General features: G+C 42.1%; 1 protein-coding gene across 2 annotated transcripts in view; it reads right to left on the bottom strand.

Annotated features, from left to right (window-relative positions):
- LOC126267338 (radial spoke head protein 6 homolog A) overlaps nt 1-25,837 on the bottom strand; it is a 355,206-nt gene that overhangs the window by 216,776 nt on the left and 112,593 nt on the right. For both annotated transcript variants that reach the window (XM_049972452.1, XM_049972451.1), the window contains exon 3: nt 16,002-16,186. In XM_049972452.1, the coding sequence (XP_049828409.1) occupies nt 16,002-16,186 (185 nt within the window). The remainder of the gene's footprint in view (nt 1-16,001; nt 16,187-25,837) is intronic.

The following is a 25,837-nucleotide window of genomic DNA, read 5'->3' on the forward strand; positions in this document are numbered from 1 at the left end:
CCACATCTGCCTCTGGAAATGTCTTACAATTTAAAACCTGGTTCCTAAATCTCTGTCTTACCATTATATAATCTATCTGAAACCTTTTAGTATCTCCACAGTTCTTCCATGTATACAGCCTTCTTTCATGATTCTTGTACCAAGTGTTAGCTATGATTAAGTTATGCTGTGTGCAAAATTCTACCAGGCAGCTTCCTCTTTCATTTCTTAACCGCAATCCATATTCACCTACTACATTTCCTTCACTTCCTTTTCCTACTATAGAATTCCAGTCACCCATGACTATGAAATTTTCGTCTCCCTTCACTACCTGAATAATTTCTTTTATCTCATCATACATTTCATCAATTTCTTCATCATCTGCAGAGCCAGTTGGCATATAAACCTGTACTACTGTAGTAGGCATGGGCTTTGTGTCTATCTTGGCCACAATAATGCGTTCACTATGCTTTTTGTAGTAGCTTACCCACACTCCTATTTTTTATTCATTATTACACCTACTCCTGCATTACCCCTGTTTGATTTTGTATTTATAACCCTGTATTCACCTGACCAAAAGTCTTGTTCCTCCTGCCACCAAACTTCACAAATTCCCACTATATCTAACTTTAACGTATCCATTTTCCTTTTTAAATTTTCTAACCTACCTGCCCGATTAAGTGATCTGACATTCCACGCTCCGATCCATAGAACGCCAGTATTCTTTCTCCTGATAACGACGTCCTCCTGAGTAGTCCCCGCCCGCAGATCCGAATGGAGGACTATTTTACCTCCGGACTATTTTACCGAAGAGGATGCCATCATCATTTAATCATACAGTAAAGCTGAATGCCCTTGGGAAAAATTATGGCTGCAGTTTCCCCTTGCTTTCAGCCGTTCGCAGTACCAGCACAGCAAGGCTGTTTTGGTTAGTGTTACAAGGCCAGATCAGTCAATCATCCAGACTGTCACCCCTGCAAAGTTACTCATACCTATTTTCTTGAACAAGAATGTCAATCATTCTCTTGCCTAATTAGGCTGGTGACCGTTTTCTTTATTCTTTAAACAGTGTAGCAAGGTAAAATATTGTTTTAAATATTTACATAATTCTGACTTTCACGATCCGACTCCAACTTTAAGGTTATGGTATAACAGCAGTAGCGGGTAATAGTGTTATATGTGTTATACAAGAAATAATTGTAACTACTGTACACAGTGTTGTTTATATTCAGTACTGTACCATATATTACCGCCCACCATATGATTTATCATATACAATGGTAAAGGGGCTAAATCAAATGAGATTTTCAAAAGAAGAATGAATGCTATGTTAATACACCAAAACAAGTAACAGAATGGAATCTTACTCAAAATCAGGTGAAAAAGTATGTGTGGGAATTAATAGATTAAATGTAATTCTAGAAGAAATCATAGATTACACAACGAGGAAAGGTATATTGTAGGACAAAAAGTATCTATCAGCTAGGAACAGTTGAATGTTGGTGATCTTTATTTAAACAGCTCCTCATCTGGCCCCACAAGGGCTGAGTGGACCATGTGCCAGTGTTTCCTACTTTCAAAAAATACGAGGAGGTACCAGGAACCAAACTTGGATCCTTGCTTATGGGACTTCACCAATTAAATGACACCCATAATAAAATTGTTACAACCAAAGCATGCTAGCTCACTGCAGAATGTTAAAGAAATTAATCCTGGCATCTAAGAAAATAAATTATGACAAGAAGATAGCAGCATCAAGTCACAATACAAAAACAATACAGGATATAGTGTAATAGGAGAAAGTAGAGCTCAAGAAACATAGGAGCAAATAGCTTTAAAGTTTGATGATAAGTTAATAACAGATGGGTATAGTTTGGAAGATCTCTTTAACAAGTACTTTATATCTGTTGCTGACTAGTCTTTACAAATAACCTCAGTTGCATGACTATGGCACTCACTTTGCCAAACTAAATAACATCTATAATGAAATTGTTACAAGCAAAGCATGCCAGGGGTCATGATGAAATATCAAAATATCAAATATCAAATATGAAAATGACAAAATTAAGGGTTTTTGGTTTTTTATTATAAAATTATTTGGAGTTTTCTGAATAAAACAAATCAAGTTTCACCCTTCTAAGTGAATTCTAAGTATGTTTTTTATCGCTGCAAAGTTGACGCGCCACATATTAATAGTTGTAACAGTTGGGTGTGTCACCTCTGACAACGCCACTTGCTAGCTGCAAGCAGGGTATCTTTGCGGAATTAGACAGTGTTTTGTTTTCCAACGTTGTATGGCTTTATCTCTGTGACAAGTGACTGTTCATATCGGTAAACATAAATGATGTACCATGTGTTTTGACTTGTGGAGTTTGCTTTGTGTTGTTTAGCTGTTCAATTTTACGTATTTAACAAATTTTGCTCGTACCTGTTTTACGTATTTGGTTTATGGATATCAATATGCCCCGTTTCAGCAATCAAGTGTTTAAGAAAAAACACAATGAGTGGAAGAAGAAATCTTTTGTTGTTTCGAAGGGAGATGGTGCTCAGATTGCTTCACCGACTACTCCAAATGAATGTGATAGTACTTCTTCCAGCAAGAAACTTTGTGACAGCAAAGAAAAATTTGAAAACTATGAAAATGACAGTAATGATGTGAATGAAATAATTAACATTTCCTTGCTCTCTAATGCTTTGAAACATAATGTATTATCCCAAGTTTGCAAAGAAAGAGGACTGGAATTGAAAATAACTTCACTCATTGGTTTGGCATGTAAAATGTTATTGAAGTGTAACAAATGTGCTGCAAAAGGTTCATTTTCTAATTCTAACAGTATTCCTTGTAGTGGTAATAGTGGAAAGTAGGTGTATGACATAAATGTTAGGCTAGTGTATGGCTTGCGTTGCATTGGCAAGGGCAGTGCTCCAGGGACAATGTTATGGGGAATTATGCACTCGCCAAAACCACCAACCAAGTTTGGATTTTATAATGAATTGGTGGGATATTCTGCTGAAGATATTGCTCAAGCAATAATGAAGAAATCAGTTGAAAAAGCTGTGACAGATAATGGGAATTGTAGAGATTTAACTGTTGCTTTAGATGGATCATGGCAACGAAGAGGTCATAAATCTCTAATGGAGTTGTGACAGCTACCAGTGGAGACAGTTGAAAGTTGTGAAGCAAATTTTCATGGCACGAGTGGAGCGATGGAAGTACAGGAAGTAAAAGCAATTTTTTCCAGATCACAGGAGTGGTATAATGTACAATACACTAACTATCTAGGAGATGGTCATTCTAAGGGATATAAAGCTGTAGAGGAACTCGAACCTTATGGCAATGAAATTCACATTAAAAAACAGGAGTGCATTGGACATACGGAGAAGCGCATGGGGGCTCACTTGCCCAAACTAAAGCAGACATTAGGAACCCAGAAGCTTAGTGATGGTAAGACCCTTGGAGGAAGAGGAAGGTTGACAGATGAAACAATTGATAGATTGCAGAGGTATTATGGGTGTGCAATTAGGCAAAATACAAGAAGCTTTGAGCATATGAGGAGAGCAGTATGGGCATTATTTTTTCATCCTACATCAACAAATGACCACCCACAACATGCACTGTGCCCCACATGTGATGACCCATGGTGTAAGTACCAATCAGGAAAGGAATATGCCCATAAAACAGTTTGCCAAATGCTGTAATTGATGTAATTAAGACCATATTCAGAGATTTATCACAGTCAAGTTTACTGGAAAAGTGTTTACATGGGAAAACACAAAATACAAATGAAAGAGTAAATAATTTAATTTGGATTAGGATTCCCAAAAGAGTGTTTGTACAGATAAAAACGTTGCATTTTGGAATGTAGTGACAACATACAATGAAGAAAAAATTATCAAATGTGATGAGCTGAAACATTTAGGTTTCCAACCAGGACACATCACCATTTCCACAATGCGTAATTGATGAAGAAAGACTAAGAGGTGCAGGAAGAAGAGACAAAAGCCTACAACATGCAGCAAAAGGGAAGAAAATACCAGTAAAAAGGAAACTAACACTGTAAAAAGAAGAATATGCTGAAAATCTATCATATGGGGCAGGAATGTATTAAAAATCTTTGGAAGGCATTTCCCCTAACTTTAAAATTCTCATCTTTGAGGAGCATTTTCTCAAAAACTGCTAACAGTATATCAATAAAATTTATGCACAATATTGTTTACTTCTTTTCCTTCATTTTTATAACAAATTGTAAAAAATGTAGTATAATTCAAGATTTATAGAACAAAAAGTGCAAAATTTTAGAGAAAAAAATAAGCAACTGTTTAAAGAGATTGTAAAACAAAAACCAATAAATATTTCTTAACATGGCATTACAGCTTTGTAGGGAAATATTCATTGAACATGTAGTCTAATTTTCAGAGCAATATGTTTAATGGTTTTAGAAAAAATGTTCCTTCTATTTCCTAAAATTAACATGGAGGAGATGGATCGTTCCGGCTCCCATTAGATAAGTGTGTTCTTGTCAGTTTTGTAAGACTTTAACAATATTATGAAAAGGACAGTTGCTACTCACCATATAGTGGATAAGCTGTCACAGACATTAAAAGCAAAATGTCTGTCAGAAAGTAAGCTTACGGCAAACAAGGTCTTTGTCAAAAATAGACAAGACACACACACACACACACACACACACACACACACACACACACTAACACACACATATGCAAATACAATTTACACACACATGACCATAGTCTCTGGCAGCTGAAGCCAGTGTATGTTGTCTGTTTTTGACAAAGGCCTTGTTGGCCGAAAGCTGACTTTTCAAGAGTCTTTTTGTTGTGCCTCTCTGTGACTCAGTATCACCATTATATGGTGAGTAGCAACTATCCTATTCATAATACTGTTTTACTCCACCTGGATTTTCCATTGTTTGGTAAAATTATAAGTTATTTGTACAAGTAGACTTTTAGCACTGGCACATTTCCTGATTGGTTGAAATATGCTGACACTGAATCTCTGTTCAAGAAAGAGGATAAATTTATACAATCCATCAAACAAAAGATCAATTTTACTTTGCCAGCAATCTCAAAAGTTTTGGAAAAGGTAATGTGCAGGTGAAATCTTTACCATTTGACCATGAGTAACATACTGTCCAAGACACAGATTTGATTTCTGAAGGGTTTCAACATTCAGAATCCTATATACACAAACAATGAGAATGCACTTAATTCGTTAGATAATAAATTACAAGCTACATATATTTTCAGTGCTTTGTCAAAGGTGATGGTGACTGTGAAATGTAACATCCATTAAAATAAGTAAGAATACTAAGAGGTCAGATTACCTCCACAGTCAAATGGTTGGCACCACTGCCTTTGGCGCCACCTGAGCTTGTTCCGGTGCCTCCTCAAATTTTTCTAAAGTAGGAAAGACTGCTACAGGGTCCACTCAGCCCTTGTGGGGTCAGATGGGGAGCTGCTTAAACAAAGAAGCAGTGCATCATAAGGATGCAACTACTGGCAGTAAAGGCTGGAGGGACTGGTGACATGCTGAACACATGTCATACGATTGGAGACAGCTCCTCCTACTGCCTGGTAGGCAACAGTGTGCCAGTCAGAACAGTCTTAAGGCCCAATCTGGGAATAGCATTTACATTTACATTTATCATGCTCTCACTGGCAACGTTGCAAATTGGTTCAAGTAATACCTCACAAACAGAAAACCAAGGGTGTATATACGAGAGACCACTGAATTATGCTACGTCATTATCAGAGTGGAAAAAATTATGTATGGTGTCCAACAAGGATCTATTTAGGGCCACTGCTTTTACTACTGTACAATAACGACTTTTCATCGGTTACACTGCCAGACACAGAGATGTTTTATTTGCAGACGATATGAGTATTGCAAAATACAGTAAGGTGAGTGTAGTTATAGAAAGGGTTGCTAATGACATTTTCATGGACATTTATAGCTAGTTTACAGCCAACTCACTGCCATTAAACTTTTAAAAGACTCACTACATGCAGTTCACAACTGCCCAGCATATGTGTAAAGTAAGTAGAAGTGCTGATAGAACAGGTTGATAATTTTAAATTCCTGGGATAAAAACAAAAGTTTGGAAGAGCATATCACAGAACTGCAGAACTGCCTAGACACATCATTATTTGTAATGCAAACGTTATCACACACAGATGGCACAAAACAAGAAATAAAAAATAAGCGTACGTTGCTTACATTCATTACATAATGTCACAGTTTGGAGTAACTCTTCAATTCAAACAGTTTTCGGACTAAAAAACTGTGTAATATATATTATTTGTGATGTGAATTTCTGAACATCCTGTATGTTGTTGTTGTTGTTGTTGTTGTTGTTGTCTTCAGTCCTGCGACTGGTTTGATGCAGCTCTCCATGCTACTCTATCCTGTGCAAGCTTCTTCATCTCCCAGTATCTACTGCAACCTACATCCTTCTGAATCTGCTTAGTGTATTCATCTCTTGGTCTCCCTCTACCATTTTTACCCTCAACACTGCCCTCCAATACGAAATTGGTGATCCCTTGATGCCTCAGAACATGTCCTACCAACCGATGACTTCTTCTGGTCAAGTTGTGCCACAAACTTCTCTTCTCCCCAATCCTATTCAATACCTCCTCGTTAGTTATGTGATCTACCCATATAATCTTCAGCATTCTTCTGTAGCACCACATTTCAAAAGCTTCTATTCTCTTCTTCTCCAAACTACTTATCGTCCATGTTTCATTTCCATACATGGCTAGAGTCAATACAAATACTTCCAGAAAAGTCTTCCTGACACTTAAGTCTATACTCGATGTTAACAAATTTCTCTTCTTCAGAAACGCTTTCCTTGCCATTGCCAGTCTACATTTTATGTCCTCTCTACTTCGACCATCATCAGATATTTTGCTCCCCACATAGCAAAGCTTCTTTACTACTTTAAGTGTCTCATTTCCTAATCTAATTCCCTCAGCATCACCCGACTTAATTCGACTACATTCAATTTTCCTTGTTTTGCTTTTGTTGATGTTCATCTTATATACTCCTCTCAAGACACTGTCCATTCCATTCAACTGCTCTTCCAAGTCCTTTGCTGTCTCTGACAGAATTACAATGTCATCGGCGAACCTCAAAGTTTTTATTTCTTCTCCATGGATTTTAATACCTACTCCGAATTTTTGTTTTGTTTCCTTTACTGCTTGCTCAATATACAGATTGAATAACATCGGGGAGAGGCTACAACGCTGTCTTACTCCCTTCCCAACCACTGCTTCCCTTTCATGTCCCTCGACTCTTATAATTGCCATCTGGTTTCTGTACAAATTCTAAATAGCCTTTCGCTCCCTGTATTTTATCCCTGCCACCTGTAGAATTTGAAAGAGAGTATTCCAGTCAACATTGTCAAAAGTTTTCTCTAAGTCTAGGAATGCTAGAAACATAGGTTTGCCTTTCCTTAATTTAGCTTCTAAGATAAGTCATAAGGTCAGTATTGCCTCACGTGTTCCAGTATTTCTACGGAATCCAAACTGATCTTCCCCGAGGTCGGCTTCTACTAGTTTTTCCATTCGTCTGTAAAGAATTCGTGTTAGTATTTTGCAGCTATGGCTTATTAAACTGATTGTTCGGTAATTTTCACATCTGTCAACACCTGCTTTCTTTGGGATTGGAATTATTATATTCTTCTTGAAGTCTGAGGGTATTTCGCCTGTTTCATACATCTTGCTCACCAGATGGTAGAGTTTTGTCAGGACTGGCTCTCCCAAGGCCGTCAGTAGTTCTAATGGAATGTTGTCTACTCTGGGGGCCTTGTTTCGACTCAGCTCTTTCAGTGCTGTGTCAAACTCTTCCTGTAGAAGACTATTAAATTAATTGGGTATACTAACTATGCCTCTCAGTAGTTTTCCTAAATGACATTTATTTATTTATCGTGTCAAAAGTACAGAAATATCAATCAAAAATTGGATTCCTCAAGTGAATTTGGTGTAGCTCTCATAAGGTCTTCCATGGTGCAGGTGGATGGTGATGAAGAGCATTGAAGGAAATAGCTGTTACTCTGCTCAATGCGACACTGGTAAAGAACTGAGTCCACAGAGAAACCCCAAGTCCACAGATTGGTCTTGTATCTCATTGTGTTTGATCGTAATCTATTGAGACACCTCCGTATTGACCTCTTCTCCGAATGTCCAGGGAGAAGTTGTTCCTTTGGAGCCATCCATTCTCCCAAATACCGACATTTCTCCTGCCATCGCGAGATCCTTGCTGTATGTGGATTCTGATGAGAGACTCAGTAGTTGTCAAGAAGCTCTTTCTTAATTTCAGCCTAGGATGTGCAAGCTGATGACCATATAGTGGATGGGCTTCCTTCATTGTGGCCTTACTTTTCTCATATCTCGCAGCTACCTGATGTCTGATTTCAGGAGAAGCTATGCCAGCAAGGCAATTGAGTTTGACCACAGGAGTAGGTCTTAAGCAACCCATAATAATCCTGACTGGCATGACTGGACTTGTACCATACCGAACATGCATATTCAGCAGTGGAATAACAAAGAGCTAGTGCGCTTGAGTGCACAGTGCATGGGTTAGCACTCCATGACATACCAGTCAATTTTTACACTAAGTTATTTCTGGCTACCGCTTTCTGTTTGGTGTTTAGGCAATGCTTTTTATATAGGGCACAATCCACAGTTACACCAAGATATCTGGGAGTAGGATTATGTTTGAGTACGATGCCTCCCCAGGATATATTTAAGGATCTATTAGCCTTTTTATTCTTCAGGTGGAAAGATTTTGATGGTGTATGTTCTACAATCTCAAAACAGTCAGCCTGAGTAGTGATAGTGCAGTCATCAGCATAAATAAAGCATCAAGTTCCTTCAGGGATAGGTTGATTGTTGGTATAGATGTTGAATAATAGCAGCGAAAGCACGCTGCCTTGTGGTAGCCCATTTTTCTGAGTTCTCCATCTTCTTTTATTACCCTGAAATTCCACAAAAAATCTGCGGTTCTGGAGGAGGTTTCTAATATTTCACATGAGTGTGAAGTTACATCATAAACTTTATTCAGAAGGAGCCGATGGTTGATTGTATCATTAAGCAGTGGATAGATCGATAAAGACAGCACCTGTCATGAGCCGTTTCTCATATCCATCTTAGATATGTTGTGTTAAGTTTAATATTTGAGATGTGCAACTTTTCGCTTCTCTGAAACCTGCTTGCTGTGCTATTAGAAGAGGCTCCACCTTTCTAATCATTCTCTGAAGAATGAGCCTCTCCAGTATTTTGTAGAGGTGACAGAGTAAGGAGATAGGTCTATAATTTTTGGGATCTTTCCTATCCTTTCCTGGTTTTGGTGTGGCAATTTCTCTTGCTTTTTGCCATACTTGCATTCTCGAATACAGTTGTTCATAAACTCCCGTAACCAAAGCATTGCAGCAGGACCAAAATTCTTGATTTGCTCAGCTCTAATGTCATCCAGTCCTGCTGCTTTTCCCAATTTACATTTATTCAGAGCTGAATTCAATTCTTCAAGAGAGAAAGAAGGAGATAAGATACTATTCTCTTGATCCATTTGCCTGAATAATTGGTTCCTCTCTGTATTTCTGGATTTAGTTGCTTTGCCATTAATGAGGAGTTGGTGAGGAATTTGGTCTGGTTTACTCTTAACATATGTTTTGACCTGAGTGTTATCATTACTCAGGTGATGTAATAGCCTCCAGGCCTTTTTGCTACTTTTACTTGTGTCACAGTCAACAATTAATTGTACCCATTCTTCTCTCTTAGCCTCAGATATTGAAGAGAGGACATTCTGTGCAAGGCTTGATGTGGCTTCACTGAAAGGATCTTCTTCAAACTTCCTGTAGTATTCTTAAACAAGAATGGCCATTTCAGGTGTTTTACCCTTGATATAGTTCATTCTGCATACCCTTGGAATTGATGTTCGGGAGGAAGCGTTAACGATGCTAACAAAATTCTCGTATTGATCTATACAGACACATCAGTATATAAACTTCCAACAACAGATTTTTCCTTCTCCCCACCTGAAAATTTTATTACAAGGAAAGCTTCTGTTGTGATAGGTGATTTTAACAGTCATAGCCACGTTTGGGGGTACACTCAAGAGGAAAATGGTGAGGCTGTCCTTCTGTGGGCTGAAGCTTTCCATCTCTCCCTCCTTCATGACAGAAAACTACCTCATTCTTTCTACAGTGGACGCTGGGAACTGGCTACAATCTGGATCTGCTTTTTCTAAGTGAAAGTATTTTTCATACCTGCACTAAATCTGTCTATAAGCCAATACCAAATACACAACATCGACCCATTATGTGTCAAGTTCTCCCACAAGTCAGACCTCAAGAAATCCCTTTCAGACGAAGGTACAACTTCAAAAAAGCTAATTGGCAGAAATTTTCAAAATTACTAGATGACATTCTACATCTACATCTACATCCATACTCCACAAGCCACCTGCGGTGTGTGGCGGAGGGTACCTTGAGTACCTCTATCGGTTCTCCCTTCAATTCCAGTCTCGTATTGTTCGTGGAAAGAAGGATTGTCGCTATGCTTCTGTGTGGACTCTAATCTCTCTGATTTTATCCTCATGGTCTCTTTGCAAGATATACGTAGGAGCTACAATATACTGCTTGAGTCTTCAGTGAAATTATGTTCTCAAAACTTCATCAAAAGCCCATACCAAGCTACTGAGCGTCTCTCCTGCAGTCTTCCACTGGAGTTTATCTATTTTCTCCGTAATGCTTTCACGATTACTAAATGATCCTGTAACGAAGCGCGCTGCTCTCTGTTGGACCTTCTCTATCTCTTCTGTCAACCCTATCTGGTATGGATCCCACACTGCTGAGCAGTATTCAAGCAGTGAGCGAACAAGCGTACTTATAACCTACTTCCTTTGTTTTTGGATAGCATTTTCTTAGGATTCTTCCAATGAATCTCAGTCTGGCATCTGCTTTACCAACGAACGATCAACTATATGATCATTCCATTTTAAATCACTCCTAATGCATACTCCCAGATAATTTATGGAATTAACTGCTTCCAGTTGCTGACCTGCTATATTGTAGCTAAATGATAAGGGATCTATCTTTCTATGTATTTGCAGCACATTACACTTGTCTACATTGAGATTCAATTGCCATTCCCTGCACCACGCGTCAATTCACTGCAGATCCTCCTGCATTACAGTACAATTTTCCAATGTTAGAACCTCTCGATATACCATAGCATCATCCGCAAAAAGCCTCAGTGAACTTCCGATGTCATCCACAAGGTCATTTATGTATATTGTGAATAGTAACAGTCCTACGACACTCCCCTGCGGCACACCTGAAATCACTCTTACTTCGGAAGACTTCTCTCCATTGAGAATGACATGCTGCGTTCTGTTATTTATTGTAAACAATATATTCCTTTTCCCAATAAACAGCTCAGTTCACAAAATCAATACCAGAAACAAGAACGGTCAATAATAGAAACAAGAAGAAACTTAAATGCTGTACTTCCAAATCTTGTCTACTAACACACTTTACCAACAACTTACCAGCAACAATAAAAACTCCTGTTTGCATAATTCAGATCCGCACCATGGATTTGTTGTGTCAAGCCATGATAAAATCGTAAAAAGTGTTTCGTGTTAATATGTAATTTAATTAACAGTAACATCACAGTCGTCCATAGTACCTTCCATCAATGTATGCTCCACGATGGCTGATGTGTCTACTGAGTCATTTTTTCATTTCATTTTTGACACTGCCATAGCTCTACATTTGCTTGGCACTGGATTGTTTAGGCTTTTTAGACTCCTTTTGTAATGAACTTTCCCCTGACTTAGGTTTTATATAGTTCCAAGCATATTTCAAAGTCACATTGTTGTTGTGGTCTTCAGTCCTGAGACTGGTTTGATGCAGCTGTCCATGCTACTCTATCCTGTGCAAGCTTCTTCATCTCCCAGTACCTACTGCAACCCACATCCTTCTGAATCTGCTTAGTGTATTCATCTCTTGGTCTCTCTCTACGATTTTTACCCTCCATGCTGCCCTCCAATACTAAATTGGTCATCCCCTGATGCCTCAGAACATGTCCTACCAACCAATCCCTTCTTCTTCTCAAGTTGTGCCACAAACTCCTCTTCACCCCAATTCAATTCCGTACCTCCTCATTAGTTATGTGATCTACCCGTCTAATCTAAAGCATTTTTCTGTAGTACCACATTTTGAAAGCTTCTATTCTCTTCTTGTCCAAACTATTTATCATCCATTATTCACTTCCGTACATGGCTACACTCCATACAAATACTTTCAGAAACGACTTCCTGACACTTAAATCTATACTCAATGTCAACAAATTTCTCTTTTTCAGTAATGCTTTCCTTACCATTGCCAGTCTAAATTTTAAATCCTCTTTACTTCAACCATCATCAGTTATTTTGGTCCCCAAATAGCAAAACTCATTTACTACTTTAAGCGTATCATTTCCTAATCTAATTCTCTCAGCATCACCTGATTTAATTTGACTACATTCCATTATCCTCCTTTTGCTTTTGTTGACGTTCATCTTAAATACTCCTCTCAAGACACTGTCCATTCCATTCAACTGCTCTTCCATGTCCTTTGCTGTCTCTGGCAGAATTACAATGTCATCGGCGAACCTCAAAGTTTTTATTTCTTCTCCATGGATTTTTATTCCTATTCCGAATTTTTCTTTTGTTTCCTTTACTGCTTGCTCAATATACAGATTGAATAACATCAGGGAGAGGCTACAACCCTGTCTCACTCCCTTCTCAACCACTGCTCTCCTTTCATGCCCCTCGACTCTAATAACTGCCATCTGGTTTCTGTACAAATTGTAAATAGCCTTTCGCTCCCTGTATTTTACCCCTACCCCTGCCCCTGCCACACCATAGTCATATGACATGAAATTGTTTATTATTTCGTAACTTTCAGTTTCATACTAATTTCCATGTATAGTCTGACATTTTCTTTTTTTTTCCACTTTGGGCTTAGCAGTGGTCTGCATGCTTCTGACATTGACACCTCAATCAATGCCCTATGTTGTTGTTGTTGTGGTCTTCAGTCTATATAAATGCTAAATCATAAAAATCACCTGCATTTGCCTACACTGTTACAGTGACATCACAGGCAAAACAGATACCATATGACAAACACATGCAGACATGATCTATCCATTGTGGGCCTAACTACTGTTTATGCATTATTAGCCTCTTAGTTATTAGCAGTTCAAGTCTGTCTGTATTTTGTCACACATGAGAGTTTGACTGATGAGCGAATATACACTCCTGGAAATGGAAAAAAGAACACATTGACACCGGTGTGTCAGACCCACCATACTTGCTCCGGACACTGCGAGAGGGCTGTACAAGCAATGATCACACGCACGGCACAGCGGACACACCAGGAACCGCGGTGTTGGCCGTCGAATGGCGCTAGCTGCGCTGCATTTATGCATCGCCGCCATCAGTGTCAGCCAGTTTCCCGTGGCATACGGAGCTTCATCGCAGTCTTTAACACTAGTAGCATGCCGCGACAGCATGGACGTGAACCGTATGTGCACCTGACGGACTTTGAGCGAGGGCGTATAGTGGGCATGCGGGAGGCCGGGTGGACGTACCGCCGAATTGCTCAACACGTGGGGCGTGAGGTCTCCACAGTACATCGATGTTGTCGCCAGTGGTCGGCGGAAGGTGCACGTGCCCGTCGACCTGGGACCGGACCGCAGCGACGCACGGATGCACGCTAAGACCGTAGGATCGTACAGAGTGCCGTAGGGGACCGCACCGCCACTTCCCAGCAAATTAGGGACACTGTTGCTCCTGGGGTATCGGCGAGGACCATTCGCAACCGTCTCCATGAAGCTGGGATGCGGTCCCGCACACCGTTAGGCCGTCTTCCGCTCACGCCCCAACATCGTGCAGCCCGCCTACAGTGGTGTCGCAACAGGTGTGAATGGAGGGACGAATGGAGACGTGTCGTCTTCAGCGATGAGAGTCGCTTCTGCCTTGGTGCCAATGATGGTCGTATGCGTGTTTGGCGCCGTGCAGGTGAGCGCCACAATCAGGACTAAATACGACCGAGGCACACAGGGCCAACACCCGGCATCATGGTGTGGGGAGCGATCTCCTACACTGGCCGTACACCTCTGGTGATCGTTGAGGGGACACTGAATAGTGTACGGTACATCTAAACCGTCATCAAACCCATCGTTCTACCATTCCTAGACCGGCAAGGGAACTTGCTGTTCCAACAGGACAATGCACGTCCGCATGTATCCCGTGCCACCCAACGTGCTCTAGAAGGTGTAAGTCAACTACCCTGGCCAGCAAGATCTCCGGATCTGTCCCCCATTGAGCATGTTTGGGACTGGATGAAGCGTCGTCTGACGCGGTCTGCACGTCCAGCACGAACGCTGGTCCAACTGAGGCGCCAGGTGGAAATGGCATGGCAAGCCGTTCCACAGGACTACATCCAGCATCTCTACGATCGTCTCCATGGGAGAATAGCAGCCTGCATTGCTGCGAAAGGTGGATATACACTGTACTAGTGCCGACATTGTGCATGCTCTGTTGCCTGTGTCTATGTGCCTGTGGTTCTGTCAGTGTGATCATGTGATGTATCTGACCCCAGAAATGTGTCAATAAAGTTTCCCCTTCCTGGGACAATGAATTCACGGTGTTCTTATTTCAATTTCCAGGAGTGTACATATTTACACCAGCAAGCTTGAGAGGAACCTGAACAACTTACTTTTGGCCAACACCTTCTACCGCACTGAAAAACTTCTAAACAGAACCATTTTATTGATGTATTATTATTATTATTATTATTATTATTATTATTATTACTGTATTATTTTTATTAACATCACACAAAATAAAAATCTGACATGTTCCACATCCACGAGGATCTCCTTAATGTGGGTCTGTGGAATGAAGAGTTCATCTATATTAATCTAATAGGATGGAGAAGTATGGATAGCTACATCACATCAGTCTTCAGCCTGAAGACTACAACAACAAACTGAGATGTAGCTGTGAGGAAAGAGGGGTGGGGAAGGAACACAAATAGATAGAGGTTGCAAGAGGGTACGTAATTTTCTATGTACACTTTGATGTGGCTGTTTTCAGGCAGATGGGTGGTGAAGAAATGTTTCTATTGAAAAGAACAGGTAAATGATGGAGGTTCTTGACAAGTCCATTAAACCTGAATTTGGGGCCAAATATTGGGAAATTTGAGCTGACCATAAATTCTGAAAGTGTCAGGCTGCTAGAAGATAGGTCAATGAAAATATTGTGAGTGTGAAGAGTGTGATTGGGACAAGGTATTTTAAGGGCATGAAGGATGTTTCTGGGTTTGTCTGAGAGAGAGTAAATCAGACAGGCTGGCTCTCAAACCTAGGTGGGAATAGTTGGTCACACGTGATGAGTGCTTTGATGTGTAGACAAATAAACTGCTTCTTTAGTTCACACATTGTTGGATTACCTTTTTTACCTTATCTCTTTGATTTTAAGAACCATCTTCCATTTTCTTTCGGCTGTATGTGTTAATTCTATCCAGCTGAAAATGTTCCTCATTGCTTGCCTTACCTTAGAACACAATGATCATCAAATAATATAACAAAATTTCTACAGACATTGTGAAAGTCAGCAACTTTTTATGTAAATTAAAAAAAAAAATGGTTGGGAATCTTCAGTGGCACACTAAGATGCCACAATATGATCAGATACTGCTTGGTAACCACTGGTAAATATGTTAATGGATGCATGCAATAACTATGGAAAAACTAATTACACATATAACATATGTATGGATAAGGTACAATCAATACGACCTTTAAAAAAACATAAAAAATATGTATACCAGGAAACTCTGAAAGGATGTTAAAAGTTGTTGTAATTTGTTAGATACTACAAAAATAGAAGTTCACAAAAGTGAATAACAATTTTACAGAATTTCAGTAAAACAATTAAAGGTTAATAGTACCTGTACTTCTTTATGATTTCTCGTTGACCCAAGTTGTAAAGTGCTGCTGATGTGCAGAACATTTCATTTTTTGATAATCCTGCCCCTGCTTGCTCAAAGTAGTATTGAAGTTCCATAAGATCCATCCTTTTGTCACCTGCTCCCTCCTCATCATCTTCTGTCTCCGTCTTTTCTTCTGGAAGAGGCTGTCAGTATACAAATGTGGCTGCAGCGAAGCCAATTCTGCACAGTAGTTTCCTATCTACATGAAAACTTCTATTTTAATTACTGGCAATAGAATATTATAAGGAAACATAGAAGAAACATACAAATTTTAAAGTAGTTTCCCACAAACAAAAAATTATCATTATCCTTTCAAATAATTTAGAATTTCATCATTGCAGTGTGAAAAATTCCATTCTTCTTACATGTTGAATCTAATATTGTCTTTAGTCTTGGAGATATAGTATGTTATCTAAAGCTCTTCATCTATGGTTTCTTTTGTAGGTGCACAGGACACTGGTACTGAAAATACATCATCGATCTTTCTAAAGATTACAACATCATGAGCGTACACTGTGTGCCACCTAGCATGAGGTGCAGGGCAGTGTATCATGTGAGGCAGCCACCTGTACTGATGAAAGGCTAGCTGCAGCCTGCTGTAAGCCACTTCAGTGTTTACATATTCCACCACTGCATACTGATCTCCAGGTGCCTTATGAGAGAAACTGTGCGATTTTTTTGACTGTTAGGTTTTATTCTCATGATTTGTCTGTCATAGGTTACGGTCAATTTATGAGAGTCTATTTCCATGTTTGTAATTTCAAAGTTATTTGATGTATGTGTACCAAAGATTTATGTGGTCAACTTATTGTTGTGATAGTACCACGACATTTACCAGTGCCGCCATGACAGTACGCACAAACGGCGATAGAGGAGCTCCGCAAATCAGCTGAGCGCGGGAGCGCCACCTAGCTACGAATGGCGCCGGCCGTATGTCACGGCACGGCAGTCGAATATGAGAGACTGAGTTGTTATCATGTGATCAGCTATTGTTTCTAAGAGAGAGTGTGAAAATCCACGCAATTATTGTGATTAAAGGCTATAACACTTTTTGGCGACGAGGATGGGATATTTTCACTGCGTTGTGGATTTGCATGTTCGTGACGGGGCAGACATGGAACAGCTTATGCAAGCACTCATTGAACAACAAACACAGCTGACGGCAGCGATTCAGGTGTTGTCGACGTCGCTTACTCATCATCTGTCTTCCTCTTCTCCGCCTCCATTCCCTCCTTACGACGAGGCTGCTGAAGACTGGGAGGATTATGAGAAGCGTTTGCGGCAACACTTCTTGGCTTTCGGCGTTGTCGACGCTCCTATGTGTAAGTCGTTATTTCTATCTTGGATTTCCCCTCGAGTCTATCAGCTGCTATCTCAGTTAGCCCCTCTGTTGGAAGCTGCCTCCCTGTCCTTCCAAGAAATGTGTGACTTATTGTCTGACTATTATCGAAAAAACACCCACGTCGTTGCCACCCGCGTGGCGTTCTACCGGTGTCGTAAACAGCCCCATCAATTTCACCGGGCTTGGGCGGCAGAACTACACGGTCTGAGTAGGAAATGTCAGTTTGTCACGAGTCTTATGCTGACATAATGGTTAGGGATGCTATTCTACGGCTTGCTCCTGATAAAGAAGTTCAACAACGTGCCCTCCAACTGCCAAACCCGTCGTTGTCCGAAGTTCTAAGCATCGCTCAATCCTTTGAAGTGCCTCACGCTGCTGGCGCGCAAATCGACGCATGGTGTGATGTAGGCGCTGTACAGTCAACTCTCGACACGGGCAATTTGCCTGTTTCACAGGAGAACGACAATGTGGCGGCGGTTCACTCGCGCCAACAACGTCGCGTTGGGCCGCAACGCTCGCAGCGAAACCAGCAACCACAGAAGCCGGTTCGTTCTGCACTTCCTTCTTGCCCCCGTTGTTTTGTACAGCACGACAGGGCAGCGTGTCCAAAACGTTGGGCCACATGTAATTCATGTAGGAAAAAAGGCCACATTGCTTCTATGTGTCAGTCCCATAAATTTCCTGTCGACGAGGATGAGGCGTCGGACATGGATGTTCACTGTGTGCTTTCTCAAACAAATAAGTTGTTTGTTACTGTTCGTGTTCTGAATAAACACATCCGCATGCAAGTGGACACTGGCTCTGCAGTAACTCTCATTAATTCTCGCACGTATTTGGCGTTGGGCTCCCCTCCTTTGTCTCCAGTTACGCGAAATCTGAGGACTTATAATAAACAGAATTTTCCTATCATGGGCCAGTTTGATGCTTCCACTGCCTACAAGTCTGGGATTGTGTGGTGACTTTAAAGCCACCGTCAACGCTCAGAGCCTCATTGACACTTATCCTCTTCCCCATCCTGAGGAGTTGTTTACCAAGCTCGCGGGGGCCAGTTCTTTTCCAAACTTGGCTTATCGGAGGCGTACCATCAGTTGCCATTGGACGCTACTTCCAAGGAATTTCTCGTTATCAACACTCCTTGTGGGTTGTATCAGTACCAGCGATTACCATTTGGTGTCGCTAGCGCACTGGCCATTTTTCAGCGGTTTTTGGAACACCTCACGGCTTCCATTCCCGGCTGCATAAACTATCTGGATGACATTGTTGTCACGGGAGCCTCCACTGAGAAGCACCTTCGTAATTTACGTTCACTGTTTCGGGTTTTGCATTCGGCTGGGTTGAGGTGCAATCTGGACAAGTCACAGTTCTTCCAACCCTCCATTGAGTATCTTGGTTTCCACTTGTCCCGTGAGGGTATACATCCTCTCCGTCGGCACGTTGCGGCCATTAATGCTCTACCCCAGCTGTCTACGGTCAAAGAACTTCAGGCGTTTCTAGGCAAGATTGCTTATTATCACAAATTCGTTCCATCCGCAACGGCGGTAGCTTATCCTCTACATCAACTGTTACGCAAAAACGTCCCCTTTTGTTGGTCCGACCGGTGTGAGCAGGCTTTTGTCCGCCTGAAGGTTCATTTGCAGTCGGCGCCTTGTCTTGCCACATTCCATCCGGGTCAGCACTTGGTTCTGGCGACTGACGCGTCACAGTATGGCCTACGGGCTGTTCTCGCCCATCGGTATGAGGATAGGTCGGAACGACCCATCGCCTATGCTTCCAAGACCCTCAACGAGGCACAACGGCGTTACTCTCAAATCGAAAAGGAGGCGCTTGCTATCATTTATGCTCTAAAAAAGTTCAGCGTTTTTTTGTATGGTTCTAAGCTTCACCTCATCACCGACCACAAACAGCTGGTCTCTCTGTTCAGCCCATCGGCGTCACTTCCGGATAAGGCAGCTCACTGCCTGCAACGTTGGGCCTTATACTTGTCTCGCTTTCATTATGAGATTCACTATCGCCCCATGGCCCAGCACGCCAACGCTGATGCATTGTCGCGATTGCCGATGTGTCCCGACCCTGTTTTCGATCGTGATGAACTCCTCTGTTTCCACATTGATGAGGAAGAACGTCGTGCGGTCGAGGGCTTTCCACTTACAGGTTCGCAGGTTGCGTCGGCTACTGCGCAGGACCTGGTCCTGCGTCGGGTTATCGGTTTTGTTCAACGAGGTTGGCCGGACAGGACCAAGGGCCGGGCATCGGATCCCCTTCGCAACTACCATGCCTTGCGCCTTCGTCTGTCTGTTCGTGATGGTGTTGTTCTTCTGGCCACGGATGGCGCATCTCCACGGGTCGTGGTGCCAGCCTCTCTTCGCAAAGATGTTCTCAAACTGTTGCACAAAGGCCACTGGGGTGCCCGCAGGCATGTTTATTGGCCCGTTATTGATTCGGACATCACCCACATGGTTGCTGAGTGTGGCCAGTGTGCTCAACAACTGGCGGCACCTCGTACAATGCCCTCTCCGTGGCCTGATCCAGCTCAGCCATGGGAACAGGTGCACACCGACTTTGCTGGCCCCTTCCTCGGTAGTTATTGGCTACTGTTGATTGACGCCTTCTCGAAGTTTCTGTTTGTTGTTAAATGTCCGTCACCCACCACTGCAGCGACGATGCTGGCTTTGTCCAAAATCTTTGCGCTAGAAGGTCTTCCATTCATGATCGTCACGGACAATGGCCCTCAGTTCTCTTCGCAGGCCTTCTGTGATTTTTGTACTGGACAAGGGATTCATCATGTTACAGCACCTCCCTTCCATCCGCAATCGAATGCGGAGGTCGAGCGCCTTGTCCGCACTTTCAAATGCCAGCTGAAAAAATTCCTTAGTGATTTTTCCACAGATGACGCCCTGCTGCAATTTCTGAGTTCTTATCGCTTCACACCTCTGGGTGATCGCAGCCCTGCAGAACTCTTGCATGGCCGCCAACCGCGCACTTTACTGCACCTGCTTCACCCTGTCAGGCCTTGTACTGTGTCCCCTAGTGCGGGAAAATACTCGGTCGGCGCCGACGTGTGGGCACGAGGGTATGGATCTAGCCCTAAATGGATTCCAGGGGTGGTCAAGAATCATTGCTGCCGCCGGCTTTGTGAAATCCGTACGGGCGACGGCACGGTTGTTCGCCATTACGACCAGATGCGCCCATGAGTGGTGGCCACGCCGGTGCCACTGCCCCATCCTTCCTCTCCACCAGCCCGAGACGCCAGTCCTGTCGCTGCTGCCGATCTACCATCCGTGTTGATGCAGCCGATGTCGCTGCCGCTTCCGAGTATGCCGGAACCGGCCCCAGTCGCGACGCTGCCTTCTCCGGGACCCATCTCGCTGGAGCACACTCCCAGGTCCATGACACCTATGGATGCTGCTCCGGAGTTTTCACCCATCATCTCATCCAGGAGGCATGTTCCACGCATGAGCTTCCGTCCTGGACATTTTCGACCATACTCTCGTGTCTCTGCGCGGGATCTCCTAGGGGCCTCACAAGAGGCCATGGATGTCTCCGCACTGTCCATGTCTCCAAGGAAGTGAGTGATTTTTTTTTCAAGGGGGGAAAAGTGTTGTGATAGTGCCACGACATTTAACAGTGCCGCCACGACAGTACGCACAAATGGTGATAGAGGCGCTCCGTAAATCGTCTGAGCGCAGGAGCGACCGTATGTCATGGCACGGCAGTCGAATACGAGAGACTGAGTTGTAATCATCTGATCAGCTATTGTTTCTAAGAGAGAGTGTGATTAAAGGTTATAACACTTATCATGGTTGGGTTTCACAGTCATCTAAAACTTTTTAAAAGGCATCATAGTTGCAATTGACTGTAAAAATTATTACTCTTCACTACTGCTGCTTTGGCTTAATAAAAATTATCAAGTGGTAAACTGCAAAATACTGTGCTTTAGCACATGCCAAACTTTTAAAAAATTTCTGTCAAGCACATGTCATTGTCGCATCTGAGCCAAAAAGCCGAAATTGCAATAGTTAAAATGAATAATTTTTACGATCAGTGCAACTACAATGTCTTTTTTGTGTGTAAAATAATAGGATACCCACAATCTAAAGTAATAAACCAATTCTTTGAACAAGGAAGATTCCCAGAGGTGCTGAAGTATGCAGAAGTAAAACCGTTGCTCAAAAATGGGTCAAGAGAGGATATGGGGAATTATCGTCCCATCTCCCTCCTTGCAGTCCTATCAAAAATCTTTGAAAATGTTGCTGCTATGCAGATTCAAAATTTTATGGAGAAAACCAGTTTGGTTTCCAGCATGGCATAAGTACTATTAATGCAATAAACAAGTTTATCGACAATATCAGCACATCATTAGACAACAATAATAAAGTTGCAGGAATCTTTTGTGATTGCACAAAAGCCTTTGACTCTCTAAATCGTGCACTGCTCATCTATAAGCTTGACAAGTATAGGATCAAGGGTAATGTTCTAAATTGGCTTACTTCATACTCATCAAATAGGAAACAAAGAGAGATTGTTTCATCAAATGCAACAAATTACTATTCAAAATGGAAAAACAGTAGCCCAAGGTGTCCATCAAGGCTCAATTCTATGACCTATTTTGTTTTTGTTCTATGTTAATGATTTACCGAACAATATAAATGCTACATTGATTTTATTTGCAGATGACACATCTGTATTAATTGAAAACCAGGAGCTAGAAAACATCCGTCTCTACATAACAAACAGAATGAACAAACTAGAAACATGGTTCGAACTGAATGGATTAAGACTGAACATCCACAAAACCCACATGGCCACAATTCAGAACAAAACAGCCAAAGCCACAAGAAATTAAAATAACTAATAAAAATCGGGATATAGAAGAAGCGGATTCTTCGAAGTTTTTAGAGTTAAACCTAGATAAAAATTTAAATTGGAATAAACATGTTGACTACCTGTTAAACAAATTATGTAACTTTGCATTTGCTATGCAAATATTAGCTGGGGCAACAGACATGAATACAAGGAAAATTACATACCACAGCTACTTTCAATCAGCTGTAAGGTATGGTATTATTTTTTGGAGAAATTCAAGCAATATATTGTGCATACTAAAGTTACAGAAAAGAATAATAAGGAACATGTGTACTGCCCATCCAAGGACATCATGTCACCCACTCTTTGAAAAGCAACTGTTATTAACAGTTTCCTTCTTATACATCTATGATATTATCATCTTTCTACACAGCAATTTAAATTTATTTGAGGAAAACTGTTTTGATCACACGTATAACACGAGAAACAAAGACAATTTTATGCTTCCCACTCATCGCTTAAACCTATATGCGCAGTCTCCTCAGTATATGGCAATGAAAATTCATAACAAGCTAAAAGGAAAGAATGTTCCGAGATTGAAGCTAGAGACACTGAAAACAAAGCTACACTCCTGGAAATTGAAATAAGAACACCGTGAATTCATTGTCCCAGGAAGGGGAAACTTTATTGACACATTCCTGGGGTCAGATACATCACATGATCACACTGACAGAACCACAGGCACATAGACACAGGCAACAGAGCATGACAATGTCGGCACTAGTACAGTGTATATCCACCTTTCGCAGCAATGCAGGCTGCTATTCTCCCATGGAGACGATCGTAGAGATGCTGGATGTAGTCCTGTGGAACGGCTTGCCATGCCATTTCCACCTGGCGCCTCAGTTGGACCAGCGTTAGTGCTGGACGTGCAGACCGCATGAGACGACGCTTCATCCAGTCCCAAACATGCTCAATGGGGGACAGATCCGGAGATCTTGCTGGCCAGGGTAGTTGACTTACACCTTGTAGAGCACGTTGGGTGGCATGGGATACATGAGGACGTGCATTGTCCCGTTGGAACAGCAAGTTCCCTTGCCGGTCTAGGAATGGTAGAACGATGGGTTCGATGACGGTTTGGATGTACCATGCACTATTCAGTGTCCCCTCGACGATCACCAAAAGTGTACGGCCAGTGTAGGAGATCGCTCCCCACACCATGATGCCGGGTGTTGGCCCTGTGTGCCTCGGTCGTATGCAGTCCTGATTGTGGCGCTCACCTGCACGGCGCCAAACACCCATACGACCATCATTGGCACCAAGGCAGAAGCGACTCTCATAGCTGAAGACGACATGTCTTCATTCGTCCCTCCATTCACACCTGTCGCGACACCACTGGAGGCGGGCTGCACAATGTTGGGGCGTGAGTGGAAGACGGCATAACGGTGTGCGGGACCGTAGCCCAGCTTCATGGAGACGATTGCGAATGGTCCTCGCCGATACCCCAGGAGCAACAGTGTCCCTAATTTGCTGGGAAGTGGCGGTGTGGTCCCCTACGGCACTGCGTAGGATCCTACGGTCTTGGCGTGCATCTGTGCGTCGCTGAGGTCCCAGGTCGACGGGCACGTGCACCTTCCGCCGACCACTGGCAACAACATCGACGTACTGTGGAGACCTCACGCCCCACGTGTTGAGCAATTCGGCGGTACGTCCACCCGGCCTCCCGCATGCCCACTATATGCCCTCGCTCAAAGTCCGTCAACTGCACATACGGTTCACGTCCATGCTGTCGCGGCATGCTACCAGTGTTAAAGACTGCGATGGAGCTCCGTACGCCATGGCAAATTGGCTGACACTGACGGCGGCGGTGCACAAATGCTGCGCAGCTAGCTCCATTCGACGGCCAACACCGCGGTTCCTGGTGTGTCCGCTGCGCCGTGCGTGTGATCATTGCTTGTACAGCCCTCTCGCAGTGTCCGGAGCAAGTATGGTGGGTCTGACACACCGGTGTCAATGTGTTCTTTTTTCCATTTCTAGGAGTGTATATGATATACTTGTCAAATGCTGCTACTACACTGTTGAGGAGTTCATGAAGGATGAACTGAACATTTGTGCAGGAAACATTTACATTTAGTCTTGTGTGTAAATGTAGCTGTCCTTCACAAAAGGGAGGAAAGAAAAATAAAAGTTTATATTTGTTGTGTTGGCAGAAAAGCCAACACTGTGTTACTAATGGAGGCCAGAATTCACCCATTTTAGCCCACACAGGCTGGAGTGAGGAGGGAAGAACTATACTGACATGAGGTCTGGAACATGACAAGGAATTAGAATTCAGAAAGCGGACGTAATTAGTAAGATACTTAACTTTAATCCATTAATGATGAACATTGCTCTTGACGGTACATGAGCCACAATATTATCTGTTCAGAAGACGTAATAACTGAATATGGCGCCTTGCTAGGTCGTAGCAAATGACGTAGCTGAAGGCTATGCTAAATTGTCGTCTCTGCAAAGTCGGCTGTACAACTAGGGCGAGTGCTAGGGAGTCTCTCTGGACTAGACCTGCCATGTGGCAGCGCTCTGTCTGCAAACAGTGATAGTAGTGACATGCGGGTCCGACATATACTAACGGACCGCAGCTGGTTTAAAGGCTACCACCTAGCAAGTGTGGTGTCTGGCGGTGACGCCACAATATTAATGTTAAAATTCTTTGTACCAATTAGGCCTAAGTTATGTTATCCATTTTTAACGTGTCTCCTGTACACTAATTATATGATTAGAAATTGTATGTTATGAGACAAATAAAACACTATTCACTATTCACTATAAGGTAATAAACTTTGAGCTCCATCTACAATAATGGCAATGACAGACTTGTGAGGTCGAACATTTGCATATTTGAAGATACAAAGCATGCTGTATACTGATCAAGTCACACCCGGTGAACTTCTGCTTGAAAAACATGGAAGACATTAAATAGTTACAGGACCTGAAACAGCAGCAGACAGCATTAGCACTGCACCTCCTGAAATCCACCATAGAATACTTCACAGTGACTGCCAACTACCCCTTTTCTATCATTTCTGCCATTTGAATGGAATATCTCCCAGAAATTATTGACACTTTCTGGGAAGTCAAAACACTGACCAGCAGCAGCAGTACTCATTTTAAATTCTCATCTATATTATTAGAAGCAAATACCATTAACAGACCCATCCACCCTCCCATCAAAGAGAATCTGTACTCATCTATTTGACCTCTTTATAACAAAATCCATTTTATAGCTGGTAGACTGGAGTTCCTCCAGTACAAAACAACAGACACATAATCTTATGCAGCTTGTGTTATATTGTCATTTCAAGTACATGTACAGCAAATTCTATGTTGAATCATTAACTGGAGAGGTTAAAGTCTATTTAGCACCAGACCAAGATGAACATTAACAGGTGTAACACAAGATAGACCCCTCCCTAGCAGAACTGCTCCAAAGTATCAAAGCCTTTGAGATTTACAAGCAGTACAGCAAGTTTTCTTCATAGACTTAGAAGTTTCCACACTTCCTCACCTACATTCCAGAGGTATCTTCATACACTTAGAAGGTTCCAAACTTCCTCATCTACCTTCTGGATGTAAAGAGTTGCAGCAGAAG

Source organism: Schistocerca gregaria, chromosome 4 (genome assembly GCF_023897955.1).
Source record: "Schistocerca gregaria isolate iqSchGreg1 chromosome 4, iqSchGreg1.2, whole genome shotgun sequence".
NCBI classification, from domain to species: Eukaryota; Metazoa; Arthropoda; class Insecta; order Orthoptera; family Acrididae; genus Schistocerca; species Schistocerca gregaria.